General features: G+C 42.3%; 1 protein-coding gene across 6 annotated transcripts in view; it reads left to right on the top strand.

The window, feature by feature from the left end:
• Positions 1-11,721, top strand: part of LOC311239645 (rho GTPase-activating protein 12-like) — a 192,376-nt gene extending 180,655 nt beyond the window's left edge. For all 6 annotated transcript variants that reach the window (XM_084328028.1, XM_084328027.1, XM_084328026.1 and 3 more), the window contains 5 exons: positions 4,733-4,831; positions 6,614-6,691; positions 9,258-9,392; positions 9,595-9,700; positions 10,174-11,721. In XM_084328028.1, coding sequence (XP_084184154.1) covers positions 4,733-4,831; positions 6,614-6,691; positions 9,258-9,392; positions 9,595-9,700; positions 10,174-10,348 — 593 coding nt within the window. In that variant the 3' untranslated portion in view covers positions 10,349-11,721. The remainder of the gene's footprint in view (positions 1-4,732; positions 4,832-6,613; positions 6,692-9,257; positions 9,393-9,594; positions 9,701-10,173) is intronic.
• The last annotated feature ends 1,711 nt before the right edge of the window (positions 11,722-13,432 follow it).

The following is a 13,432-nucleotide window of genomic DNA, read 5'->3' as shown; positions in this document are numbered from 1 at the left end:
GCACCCTTAATTTCTACATACTGTACCTTTGTTCGTTCACAATTCCAAGCTAAACATTGCCTCGTTTCACTAAAATCCAGGCTGGTTTTCTAGATCGTGAGATAAAGTGTGTTTTGTGCAGCGTATGCGCAAATCCCGCGGCTGCTTGCTTGAAACCTATATTATTGCCAGGTCAAAGGTAAACAAATGACCTTGTTTCTTCACAAAGCTGGGGGGGGGAGGTCGTATATCCGACGCTGCGATCATATAAACGCATGCTTTATGATGGAGTTTCGGTAAAGTACACGTAAAATAGACGTTACGTTTGGTTTAGAAGTACTCCATTTCTCACTTCGAGTCCAAAAGTGTCAGAACAGGATCAATACTTATAACGTTAGGTAGCCCTCATCCATCTTCTTCATCTGCTCAGGCCAGACTATAGACGGAGCCGAATAGGTTTCCTCATCGGTCGGTTTGATTATATATTTTTTTTTTATCTACTTTTTCTCCCATTTTCTATATTTTCTCCCATCCCAATTTCGTATCATCCAATTCAACCCTCCCCTGTCACGGACGCTGTTTCTTGCCTCCCACAAGCCGGCTGCAATGTGGACTAAGTCATACATAGCACAAGTCCCCTCCGGTACTTGAGGTAACAGCAGTCGCATCTTTTCACCTGCGCAGCTCGATCTCTCAGTGGCGAGGAGTAACGCGTGGGAGGCTCACGCTGCCCCCGACACTTCCTGATTCTACTGCGCAGGCGCACCAACCGTCCTGTAGGAGTCGCTGTCCACAACGCCCGATCCCCACCCATCAGTTTCCCACCCCCTAATACGTCCAATGTGTATTAGTACGGACGACCAGCTAAACTGAAAGCAAATGTGGAGCGCTGGGCTCGAACTGACGAGCCCAGTGTCTCCAGCATTTCGTGGCGAGCGCCTTGCCCACTACGCCACGTAGCCGCCCTGATTATAGTTGTTTTTTGTTTTGCCAGTAGTGCTTAGTCCAACAAACGCACCTTATCGTCCATAATAATCATCCATATAATCCATTTAGTCTTTTTCATAATATCCAATTGTTCGCTCGCCATTACATTGCAGCCAGGTTACTATTGTGTGCTCGGGCCAGACTATACCATGGAGCCGAATAGGTTTCCTCATCGGTTGGTTTGATTATACTTGTTTTATGTTTTACCAGTAGTGCTTAGTCCAACAACGTACCTTATCGTCCATAATCATCATCCATATAATCCATTTTGTCTTTTTCATAATATCCAATAGTTCGCTCTAGGCGATCGCGATTGTCCAACGTGTCCTGCTCACTGCTGCTCACAACGACTACCTAGTTGTTTGGGGGCTGTGGGGGCTGGTACTAACACACTAATAGCTGGCCCATGATGTTCATAAGGTAGGCGATACTGCCACCTGGCGGATTTCGATCATCATTGCAATTCCAACGTTGTGCCAGGGAGATTCGGCTGGATGTTTAAAACAGGGATCAAAGGAAAAAGATAAAAGGATCCAAAAACTAGTATACTTGTTATTGGCACTCAACGCTTGGCGGTGTAATGGCACCCAATGAGTTAACACCTTATTGAATTGGTATTTAAGCAATATCACATGACAGGAATTGCTATTATACTGAAGATAATCACAGCTGTGCTGATATTTAATATAACAGTACGGCCATGAGTGTGATATTGCTTTTATACAACAGTTCTACAATCGCCATTTATTAGTTAACGGTAATAAGCGACAACGGATTATGATTTGTTTGTTTATTTAATCATTTATTGAGTTCCGCAACTGGATTGTTACTGGACTGTTGCCAAGCAACACATGCAGATTTTCCTGCACACTAGCTTACTACTTTGTGTCTTCTTTCCTTCCTTTTTGTCCTCTTCTGACACCATTCATAATGAAATGAAATGTTATTTGTGGAAATATGTTCATCCTTGGGGTGCAACGTTTGTTACAATCTAACAAATTTTATTCTAAGATAGAATGCATGTAAAACCGAGTGATGTATAGTTAAAGGTCCAGTGCTGTCTTTATCAACACTCATGGAATGCCTCTTGTCCAATCAAATTACTTGGTTGAAACTAACCGTTGTATAATGTGTTTTTGAACACTTCATTGAAATGTAATTACTGTAATTATTTGGAATTGGAGTTTTACTTATGTGGCCTGTGTTGTGGGAAATGATTTGACCAAGTCCAGTGAGCTTATAGAAATTGAGATTGAGTCAATGGATAGGGGGGGGGGGGGGGGGGGGAATATTGTTTATTCTGTGCACAGAGTCTCAGTTCGATACAGAGAGCGAAAGACGATCTGCGAAGTGAGCCACAAGGCCAAGGATACTTCCAGCCTTATAGTAAAAAGCGTGGGATGAACACTGATAAGCTGCATCTGGCTAGTCCCTAATATTCTGTTATGAGAGAGTTGGTTGTTAGAGTTGGTCCAGACAAAACATGCTCTCCGTATGCTACAGAATTTATGCCAGTAAGCTGGTTTATCATAAAATGGAGTAAAGGATTCATTGATATGATTAAAGTATTATACAAAGACCCATCGGCCATGATTACAACAGGTACAATCACCTCCGAAATCTTTCCAGTATCACGGTCTTCCAGACAGGGTTGCCCCCTTAGTCCCGGACTATTCGATCTATCATTAGAGCCTTTAGCACAATATATAAGACAATCCCAATCCATAGAACCAATCGTAATCAAGGGCACACAACACAAAATTAGTTTATATGCGGACGACGTAATACTGTTCATGCAAAACCCCAACACCGCATTGCCTCATCTTCTCAAGTTGATTGAGGACTTTGGAGATTTATCGGGATTTAGGATAAATTGGCCGAAGTCGGCCTTCCTCCGACTTAACGCCCCTGCAAAAAGAAATATAACCCTCCCAGAAGAGATACCGATGGTAAAACACTTTAGATGTTTGGGAGTTGAAATATTCCCTACCATAAGCCAAACGGTGAAGCACAATTACATAAAAATCCAAAACAAAATCAAATACGACCTTGTCAGGTGGTCAAAACTTAAAAACTCAGTACAAGCACGGATATCAATAATTAAGATGGACGTCCTACCTAGAATCAACTTCTTCAGCTCAATGCTACCGTTACCCCCTCCGAAGGGTTACTGGAAAGAATTACACTCCTCCACATACAAATTTATTTGGAATAACAAACCACCACGTATAAAAAGATCCACCGCACAGAGAAACAAAGCAGACGGTGGTATGGCATTTCCAGATTTCCACCACTATTTTAAGGCATACACTTTAAGACCACTGACAACATGGTTTGATCCCCAAGCATCAGTATCCTGGAGAAATTTAGAAGAAAATATAGTAGCTCCACATAGGCTGAAGGACATAGTGTACACCAAATTATCAATTAAGCAATGCGAACGGAAATTTGGCCCCATAATCACTCATGCAATCCGGATATGGCGTGAAACACAAAAAAAAGACTCTATCCCACATAAATGGCATAATCATACTCCCTTATTCAATAACAATGCACTCTTGATTGGAAAACAACCTATAAGATTCCCTAGATGGGAAAAGCAAGGCATACACACATTAGGAGACGTTTTCAACAAACAGGGTTTTTGTAGTTTTGATGAGATATGCAAAAAATTTAATCTCACCAAGTCCTCATATTATTTTTACGCACAGTTATTGGCATGTTTGAAGGCTCACAGTGTTCCATTAAGGATACCAATTGTACACCACAGATACCACAAATTCTTCTATGAAAGAGAGACATCGAGAGGTTTTGTTTCAGATTTTTATCATCAATTACTAACGGCCTCGTATGAAACCCTACATCTAGACTCAGTCTGGAGGAGGGATATACCAGACCTGGAGATAGACTTTGACTGGCAAGAAGCCTGGGCAAACGTACGCCTTGCATCAAGGAACCCGGACCATCAACAAATCAATCTTAACTATATTCACAGGACATACTTAACTCCTATAAGACTGAACAAAATGGGTCTTAAACAAGACTCCAAATGCTCCTTATGTACAAATGGGGACGAAGGGACATTTATGCACATGTACTGGGACTGCCCACCAGTTAAGATATTTTGGAAAGAAGTGACCCAGCAATTGTCAAATCTCTTAACTCTGGATATACCTGTACACCCCTCTGTATTACTGCTGAATGATGTCTTTGAGCATGCAGTACCTCCACAGCTAAAGAGATTGGTTTTATCCGGTATCACAGTGGCTAAAAAGCTGATAGCATCACAATGGTTTCAACCGGAAAAAATTTGCCGTAAGGTCTGGATTCTTACATATCTCGATGTGATTTATCAAGAAATATCAACAGCTAGAATTTTGGGTCTCAATGAATCCAAAATGGCAATGTGGTTAGAAGTGGTGGAGAGAATAAAAGCCAGCATATAATGGTAGTGTCTGGTTAGGAACAAATTATAATGGTTGGATTATCCAATGGGGGGTCCGGGAGAGGGGGGTACGAGCTGGAGCATATGTGTATTTGTATATCCTATTGTGTGTTGTCATGTTCGTTTATGTGTTTGTTTAAAAAATAATAAAAAAATAAAATACAAAATGGAGTAAAGGAATACTACACTAGGTAAGAGGGTGAACATGTAGATTTTTCCATAATACCTGTGTACTGCCCAACATGCTTCCTCTTGGCACCAGGGAACTGTCCTTGAGTACTTTGGACTGTAGTTCTAACGGTTACGTCTGTTTCTCTTCAGACCAGGTATTTGGCTGCAGTCTGAGCAGCCTGTGTCAGGGGGAAAACACCGCTGTGCCGAGCTTTGTCAAGACGTGCATCGACCACGTGGAGAATAATGGTGGGCATCAGTGATCGTTTTATCAATGTGCCATATGCTTAGTATTTGTGGGTCCATATGCTTTATCCATTTGTCTGTTTGACTGACTGACTGACTGAAATGGGATTTTGTAACTGAACTGCCCTTCATGTTGGCTAGTTTTGAATTCCTATCCTAGGAATTATCCTGCCTCTTTGAACTATCCTGCCTCTTTGAACTGCTGCGGTCAGGCAAGCGATACCGGAGTCTCAAGGCGAGCACAGAAAGACTCAGAAGAAGCTTCTATCCCCAGGCCATCAGGCTGCTAAACGAACAATGAACACTACACAACAACCATCAAACGCACATAGCACACACATCCACACGCACACACTCACTTTAAACAAACACACTGTAGCACCCACTCCCCACACTTTATATTTATTGATGAAGGATTGCACTACAACTCGTACACCTTACTGTAAATTGTACCTAAATTGTACCTCATCCCATTTCTGCTTTGCACTATATAGTACTGTACATTAGTACACTGCATAGTATTGTATATTATATGGTAACTCAGTTACGTCTATTCTGCATCGAACATTGTACATATGTCTATACTGAACACTGTGACCTCATTTTCTACTTCTAAATTACATGCTATACTATGTTATTTGATACTATCTTGTCTAGCACAGTCTCTGGAGCGTAACAGTAAGAAGCATTTTGTATGAAAGTATTCTGTACTTCTGTATGACAACTATTAAAGAAACTTGAAACTTGAAACTTGAGGAGCAGGTTGGAACACACATACATACCATACATGGGTGTTAGATGTTCATGCTCACGGGCAGTGGCGTCCCCAGACCCTCAAGCTTGAAGAACCTCCCCCCAACAAATACAAAAGAACGAACATCTTGTCCCATTACCCGAATTTGTTTAGAATCATTTTAGAAATATTTTTTAATGTTTGCTCATAGTCCTTTCCCACAAGATAGTTGTTCATGTTCACAAATAACGATAAAAATAAAAAGAATAGGTGCGGCTGGGTAGTGCAGTGGACTAAGCACTTGCCTACCACCGCAGAGACTCTGGGGGATCGAATCCAGCTGTCAGCGGTCGTCCCTACTAACACAATTGGCAGTGTTAGCGGGTGGGAAGACGGTGGGGTATGTGTCCTGGTTGTTCTACTGGTCGGTCGGGGCGCCTGTTCAGCAGGGAGGGGATCTGGGGTAAATAGCGTGAACCTCCGCGTGCGTTACGTTCCCCCCAGTGAAACTCCTCGCTGTCAGGTGAAAAGAAGCGGCTGGTGACTCCACATGTATCGGAGGAGGCATGTGGTAGTTCTACACCCTCCCCAGGCCGACAGTGGGGCAATGCGTGCAACGACCAGGAAGGGAATTGGCATAACGACTAAATTGGGATGGGTGAAAAATATAGAAAGCCCAAAAATAAATAGAATTACAATTTTTTTTAATAATAATAAAAATAATAGCCTAACTTGCAAATTCCCATTGTAAATGTGTCTCTACTTCCATGGCAAAAGTCACAAAAAGCATTGTGCAAGCAAAAGTCCCTGTCCCTGACCCCCGTAAAGTTTAAACTCTGGCAACGCCCTAACCCTGACCCTAAAGTTTAAACTCTGGCAACACTCTAACCCTTAAGTTTAAACTCTGGAAATGTCCCCACTCAAGGGCACACAGTCAGTACTGTGGATCAGTCCAGCAGCCCTTCTCCCTAACCACCCTACCATGGATGTGAGATCTCAGCATTGTGGATGGGTGCCTGTAATGATGCTTTTCTCTTCATGCTGTCCTGCAGGTCTATGTGTGGATGGGCTGTACAGAGTGAGTGGGAACCTGGCAGTTATACAGAAACTGCGCTTCGCTGTCAATCACGGTACTGCACTTCCTGTCTTACTAAGGCTGTAACTTATGCTCCTGTTTTGCGTGAGATATAACACATGGTTTACAGAGTGAGTGGGAACCTGGCAGTTATACAGAAACTGGGCTTCGCACACAAAAATGCGTTCACAACTTTCACTCTACTGTCGCGCCGTGCGCCAAGTACCCGGCATTTATCACCTAGTCTTTGCATAGCACAACAAAGAAAGAGACGTGCAAGACCAAAATACAAGCCCTGTGGGGGGTTTGCTTGAGCTGGTCTGTGCACACGCGAGGGAACATGTATGCGCGATTGCGCGGGAGCGCGCGTGCGTGCATGTGGCGTCCAGGCAGTTCTGATATTACGACTGCACCCCTGGATATAACACATGGTTTAAGATATAACACATGGTTTAACCTCTTAACGTTCCGCCCTCGGGCCATCATACATCAGAGCGCATTTGCCCTTGTTTGACGGCGTCCCGCTGTTTTAGTGTCTCTGAACCAATACTTCGGTTGAAAACTAAGATTGACACCCCCTACTTATTACGTGCTTCCAATTTTGGGTTATAAGACCAAACAGCCAACGAGCGTCAGTTTAGAAAAAGTTACCACCTCCGGTTTCGCCTACCAGTGATCGGACCAATTACCTCTGACGTTGAAAATGATTGACAGTTTTTTTTTGTAGCCAATGAAATTCTGAAAAGAACGACACTTGAGTTGGTTTTCTGAGACAGAGAAGCGGTAAAAGCGTACCGTACACAAGAGAATGAACGTTCGCCTCTCCGGAGTGCAAGTTGCGCTGATCTTTTGTTGTCGCTCCTTCTGGGGGTTGAGGGTTTGTTCGTGTATGTGTAGGCAGGGAACAAAATTTACTTTTTGGCTTACCAGCCAGGCAGATTTTACCAGCCAAAAATTTGAAATAGCTTTTTAGTATATCGCCATGGGTTATTATTATTACTATATACAGGGCTCTACGCTAACCTTTTTCCCAGGGAGCACATGTGCTCCTAAATTAAAAATAATTAGGAGCACACAAAGACATTTAGGAGCACAGTGAATATTTTTCAAGTAACAGAGTTTATTAACAAACTATTTATAACATGCATATACTGTGCGTATACTGTGCATATGGTCAACATCTGTGCAATAGCACATATCACCAAAATCACACATTGGCCCATGCCTACTAGACACAAAGGATATCGGTTGTCAAGCTGCTTTTGTATGTTGTACTGTTGTCACAATACCAACATTTTGACTTTGATACAGATACAGATAGGAAAGGTAATGGAATATATTATTAGATGACAGAACATGGAAAATTCTTTATACAATTATTTAATTCATTATAATTTAAATGCTATTGAATAATAGTTAATCAATAGTAATTAATACAATTATTCTGTTACAGCTACTGAGCTATATACTATAGCTACTGTCCATCAATATCTTCCTTTTGAATGAAATAGGTTCAGGAGAGATGTAGAGAGAGAGAGAGGGAGAGGGAGAGAGAGCGAAACACACACACACACACACAGATAAGACGGAGAGAGACAGAGATTCTCTGCCCTCCCTTCCCTCACTATGCCTCTGAGCGTCCCCAGTGATTAGCATTAGCAGTAGTTAGCGTTAGCAGGTTAGCTTAGTTGGAGTACTCAGTTAGCAGATAGCATTACAGTAGTTATTGTTTTTTAGAGCGACGTGGGTATACAGGACTGGCGTCTGGCGAGGATGCAAAGCATGTTTGAACCGCTGCTCGCGGAGTTTTCGTTGCACATAGAAGCAGACTCGAGATGAGTTACAAAGCTGGTCCGCGCTGCTCCGTGCCTATGAAATGACAATTGCGCAGTTGTTGACACGCCCACTACGCAAGACGATTTACTCGCACACTGTGCTCCTAAATGATTTTTCCGGTTCGCACAAATCTATTTTTAGAGGCAAATGCAAGTGAAATGCTCGAACTGTATAGCCCTGATATAATACTCTAATATGCTCATATGGCTCCCAATTATTTTACACGCCAGAGTGGCTGAGTAGCCTCTGTAATTGACCAGCCAAAGAGGAAATCTACACGCCATTGGTGTTTGGCGGGTGCTTTGTTCCCTGTGTGTAGGGAAGGGGTGGGGTGGTGTATGTGACAGAGATTAGTGGGGAGAGGGGACTGAGGTAATGTTGACTCCTCTCACTCCTTTTTTGGAAAAACGCCTAAGCATACCATTACATAAAGATGTCTAAAATGTGTAAAAACGTGTAAAACACATTTTTTGTGATATTGTTATCGACTTTGGACATGTTCTAGGTAAGACTTCATGCTAAGCCTATGCCCCCAGCAGTGTTTTCAGCTCATAACTATAGAGTAGATAGATCTGCAGGCATCTGTTTGCTAAATAATTCAGACGAAAATGAAAACTTTTATTTCAGTGTGTTCAAATCTCTGTAACTCTATGACAATAGCACTCAGTGATTCTTCCAGACTTGTGCATCTGCTACAAATAGGTTCCAGAATAGCGACCAATTTACTTCCAGTATGCAATCGTGTGTGTGTGTGCGTGTGCGTGCACCTCTGTCCATCCATCCAGATGAGAAGGTGAGCTTGGAGGACGGGAAGTGGGAGGACATTCATGTGACCACAGGGGCCCTGAAGATGTACTTCAGAGAGCTGCCAGAACCTCTCTTCTCATTCGCTCTCTTCCATGACTTTGTCAACGCCATCAGTTCGTACCATATACACTCTTTAAAATTCTCATTTGAATCTGAGCAAGGCAGCATCTTCCCCAGGCTTTCTATTGTGCATTTGTCAAATTTTTTAAACAATGATATACATCACTAAAAATGATTTGCTTGCCAGGTCCAGGGTGGGATTACTGTAGATTTATAAAGGAAGTACCCATGTATTGCTTTGTTTTGAACTTGCAGAGATTCCAGAATACAAGCATCGTGTCCAGTCCATCAAAGAGCTGGTCAAACAGTTGCCAAAGCCCAACCACGACACCATGCAGGTTCTCTTCAAGCACCTCAGGAGGTAAGTGCCACGCTTTCACGCTTTTCATGGCTTTTATTTTGACTGGTCTATTCAAGATTCATACGGTAGTAGTAGCAATCATCCTAAAGTTGTTAAGTACATTTAATTTGCCAACTCATTGATCAACATTTCCATGAGGTTACCGGTAACTTTCTGTTATTTGACAGCAGACTAGATTTAGGGCACTTTCACACCCAGGTGTGTTTGAAATATTCCAAATCAGAAGTGAAATTGTTACTTTTTACCTTTTTATTTGTCCAGTTGTGTTTCCCCATTTGCCATTTGAAGAATAAATTGTACTTTCTAAACAAAGCCATGCGATCATGCAGGTGAGCCAACAACGGGACACAATCTTGAATATTAACGAGCGTAGATCGAACAAACACAATCTTTCTAAATTGTTCACGTCTTCACACCATTGTCACAAAGACGCATTCATAGTATTCGGTGACTAAATGGATTGCGATTCACAGGGTGATTGACCACGGCGAGGAGAACCGCATGACTACCCAGAGTGTGGCCATCGTGTTCGGCCCCACACTGCTGCGCCCCGAGACGGAGACCTGGAACATGGCCGTCCACATGGTCTACCAGAACCAGATAGTGGAGCTCATCCTACTGGAGTACGAGGACATCTTCAGCAAGTAGACCAACCAGAGGAGGAGCCGTTTTTCCTCTAGCCTGGCCCAGTGCAGCTTCCCTTTGATATCCACCCAAGCCACGGTCACCAGCTTCCCCTGGCGACCTTCGGACCAAACCCACACAACACGTCTTGTGAACCTGAAGCCGGATGTATGGATGACCAAAAAGTGTTGACTATTTTTGCACTTGACCGCACTCTCATCCCCTCTCTCCATGTCTGGATTTGTGCCACTTTTCTTGCGAAGATGACACCCACCTATCCTTACACTGGATTCCTATGGGCCAATAGATGGGCAAGCACACTTCTCACTACGACTACAGACTGAGGAGAAGAAGCTGATTCCTATGGAGGACAGTAGAGGAATGAACTGTACTCAGCAGCCTCCTCCAAGAGCTATCAGTGTTGGAGATGATGGAGGTTGGTGATGCTGGCTGCACCGTATCTACAGTGCTGTGTCATTACTTTATAAAGACAGAGGATTATCCTGTTTGTGTGTATATATATTATATATATATATATATCTGTCTTCATCTCGGAAGCTGTTTTTCCCTTCTGACTAATACTTTCTACCATCACACATCTCCACTCTTAGGGGCCAGAGAGTTGATTTCTGCATGAAGCAGCACTTTCATTATGTCTCTGATGTGTGTACGTCGCAGAGCAGGTGGAGTGAACTGTGGCTGGAGAACAAGGACCTACTGTCTACAGGAGTCTCTTCTGCGATCCTTTGTTGAAGAGCACCCCCTGCCTCTTTTTACCATCCCGTTCTTTACTTCCTTCTTCTCGTTGCTCTCTTTCTTTCTTTTGTCTTTCTCTCTCTTTCCGTTATCTCCCCTAACTCGTTCTCTTCCTGAAAGGCTGGAAGCCGACCAAAGTCGTTGCTAAAACATCCAAGGCTGTTGATATGACAACCACATTCTATATCCCATACCCTGTTGGGGTTTTGGAACAAAATCATCTCGTACTGGTTACAACATCAACTTGAAAAACCAACGGTAATTGGCTGCAATTCCTTGGTAAATTAATAATAAATATAAAGGTGAACAGCCTCTTTGAAAATGTATGTTTTATCAATGAATCTGTACAGCTTTAGTATGTGTGTGCATGTGGATAGGAGGGATGAATGGATGGACGATGGAGTGAAGATGTATTGTACAAATAGTAAGTAAATATAAGTAAGTAAGTATGCCTTGAGTGTTCGAGATACATGGGGAATGATCACTATTGTATTATGATTCTATAACCAACTGATTGTGGAATAAAGAGCAGAACTGGGGGGTTGACAGTTTACCTGTTACAGTACATTGTGTAAATGGAACATTGTGAATGTAATTTTCCAAACTAACTGCTGATGGCTTCGTCAAATTGGAATAAATGCTTCAAATGACAGACTCTGACATATTTATTTTATTATGACTTCCATCTTTTCTTCTACTTTTCATCTAGTTATGTAGTTCTGATTATTTGAAAGTTCTTCAATTTAATGAAATGCAAAAAAAATATGTTTTGTCTTATCATTTTTCTTCCATCCCCAATTGAGTCGTTATGCCAATTCCCTTCCTGGTCATTGCACAGGGGGCAGACACTCATCATGTTCATGGGCCCAGAATATTTTGCTTACGCCCCTGAGTGGATACTGTTACCTATGACATTTTAGTTTAGGGGGATGAACAGTACGAAAAGTAACAGTACTCAAGTAAAGGTAACGGTACTCTCAAGTAAAGGTAAAGGAGTAGCATGCTAAAATATGAACAAAAAAACAAGTTTAGAAAAATGACAGTATGTTAACACATTGCCCGCCGGGGGTTATGCCCATCTCATGCCCCTCTCTGCCAGCGCTGTAAGCATATGGAGATGTTTACCTTCTTTGCAGGGCTATAACTTTTAAAATTTTATTGCTATATTGACATTACTATGGCCCATTCAACATCGATTATCTATCGTTCAGGATGTGGGAACGTTATACTTTTTCATTCATACATTGTTGTGTTAATACCTTCTAGAATATAAGTATGTTTTTAATCTTTTCTGCTGTAATTCCAAAAAACGCTAGTTATAGGCCCTGAAGAATATATAGATTATCGATTGCCATTTCCCCCCCATACACGCTACACCAAAAAACTCAAATGTATATGATCGGTATACATTATGCCTCATCATGCACGGAGGAAAGGGGGGGGGGTCGTTTATAATTCATCAGTAAATGCTTTATGTAGGTTGGGTGGATATATTGATCAGATGGTTTGCAAACGAGGAAATGCACAATCGGGTTGAAAATAACGTTATATTCCTCTTACCGTGGGCCAATGAGACTAGCGGTGAAAGATCCCAATTATACGACGCCGATCGCCTAGGTCCATTTCCGGTTTGTATGTCGCAATAAACGCCGAAATCATATCGATTATTAAGTTTAGAAAGCGATCCATTATGTACATAGTGTCTGTCGGGAGTCCTGTAACGAGATGTGACTGCCGGATGATTTTCATCGATGCACTGATGGCACATCCTTCAGATTCAGACAACTTTATTGATCCCGCGTGGGGCAATTCATATTTGCAGCTTCATACGCAACAAGCAACAAAGACAAACTAACAACAAAACAAAACATCTCAACGACAGCATGGCAAAAAAAAGAGAAACACTCCATGTGATACACAATCCAGCAAAGTAAAAGTAAAAACAGACAACCAAGTGCAAAAGGCTACTTAAAATGACTACTGTCTGTGTTTAAAAGTCTGATAGCCGAGGGGACAAAAGATTTGGCGTAGCGGTTGGTCCTACTTGGTGGGACGTCATAACGGCAGCCAGAAGGCAACAGTGAAAACCGCTGAGACAGAGCGTGGAGGGGTTGATTAGTGACGCTCGTCCCCTTCTTGACCACCTGGTCCGTCCAGAGAGAACATAGGTCTCTCTGTTTTACTCCAATTATTTTGGAGCACACTTTCACAATATACTGTAGGCTGTTCCTATCTTTAAAGAAAAAGTTAGGAGGCTTTCAATAAAAGAACTATAAAAAGTGCTCAGGATCTACGCACTAACATTAAAATAGTTCAGCTTTCTCAGCAGGTAGATCCTCTGCTGACCTTTTT

This window comes from Notolepis coatsorum, assembly GCF_963971535.1.
Source record: "Notolepis coatsorum genome assembly, chromosome: 13".
NCBI classification, from domain to species: domain Eukaryota; kingdom Metazoa; phylum Chordata; class Actinopteri; order Aulopiformes; family Paralepididae; genus Notolepis; species Notolepis coatsorum.
The sequence above is the reverse complement of the archived record's forward strand: the minus strand, read 5'-3'. Positions and strand labels throughout refer to the sequence as shown.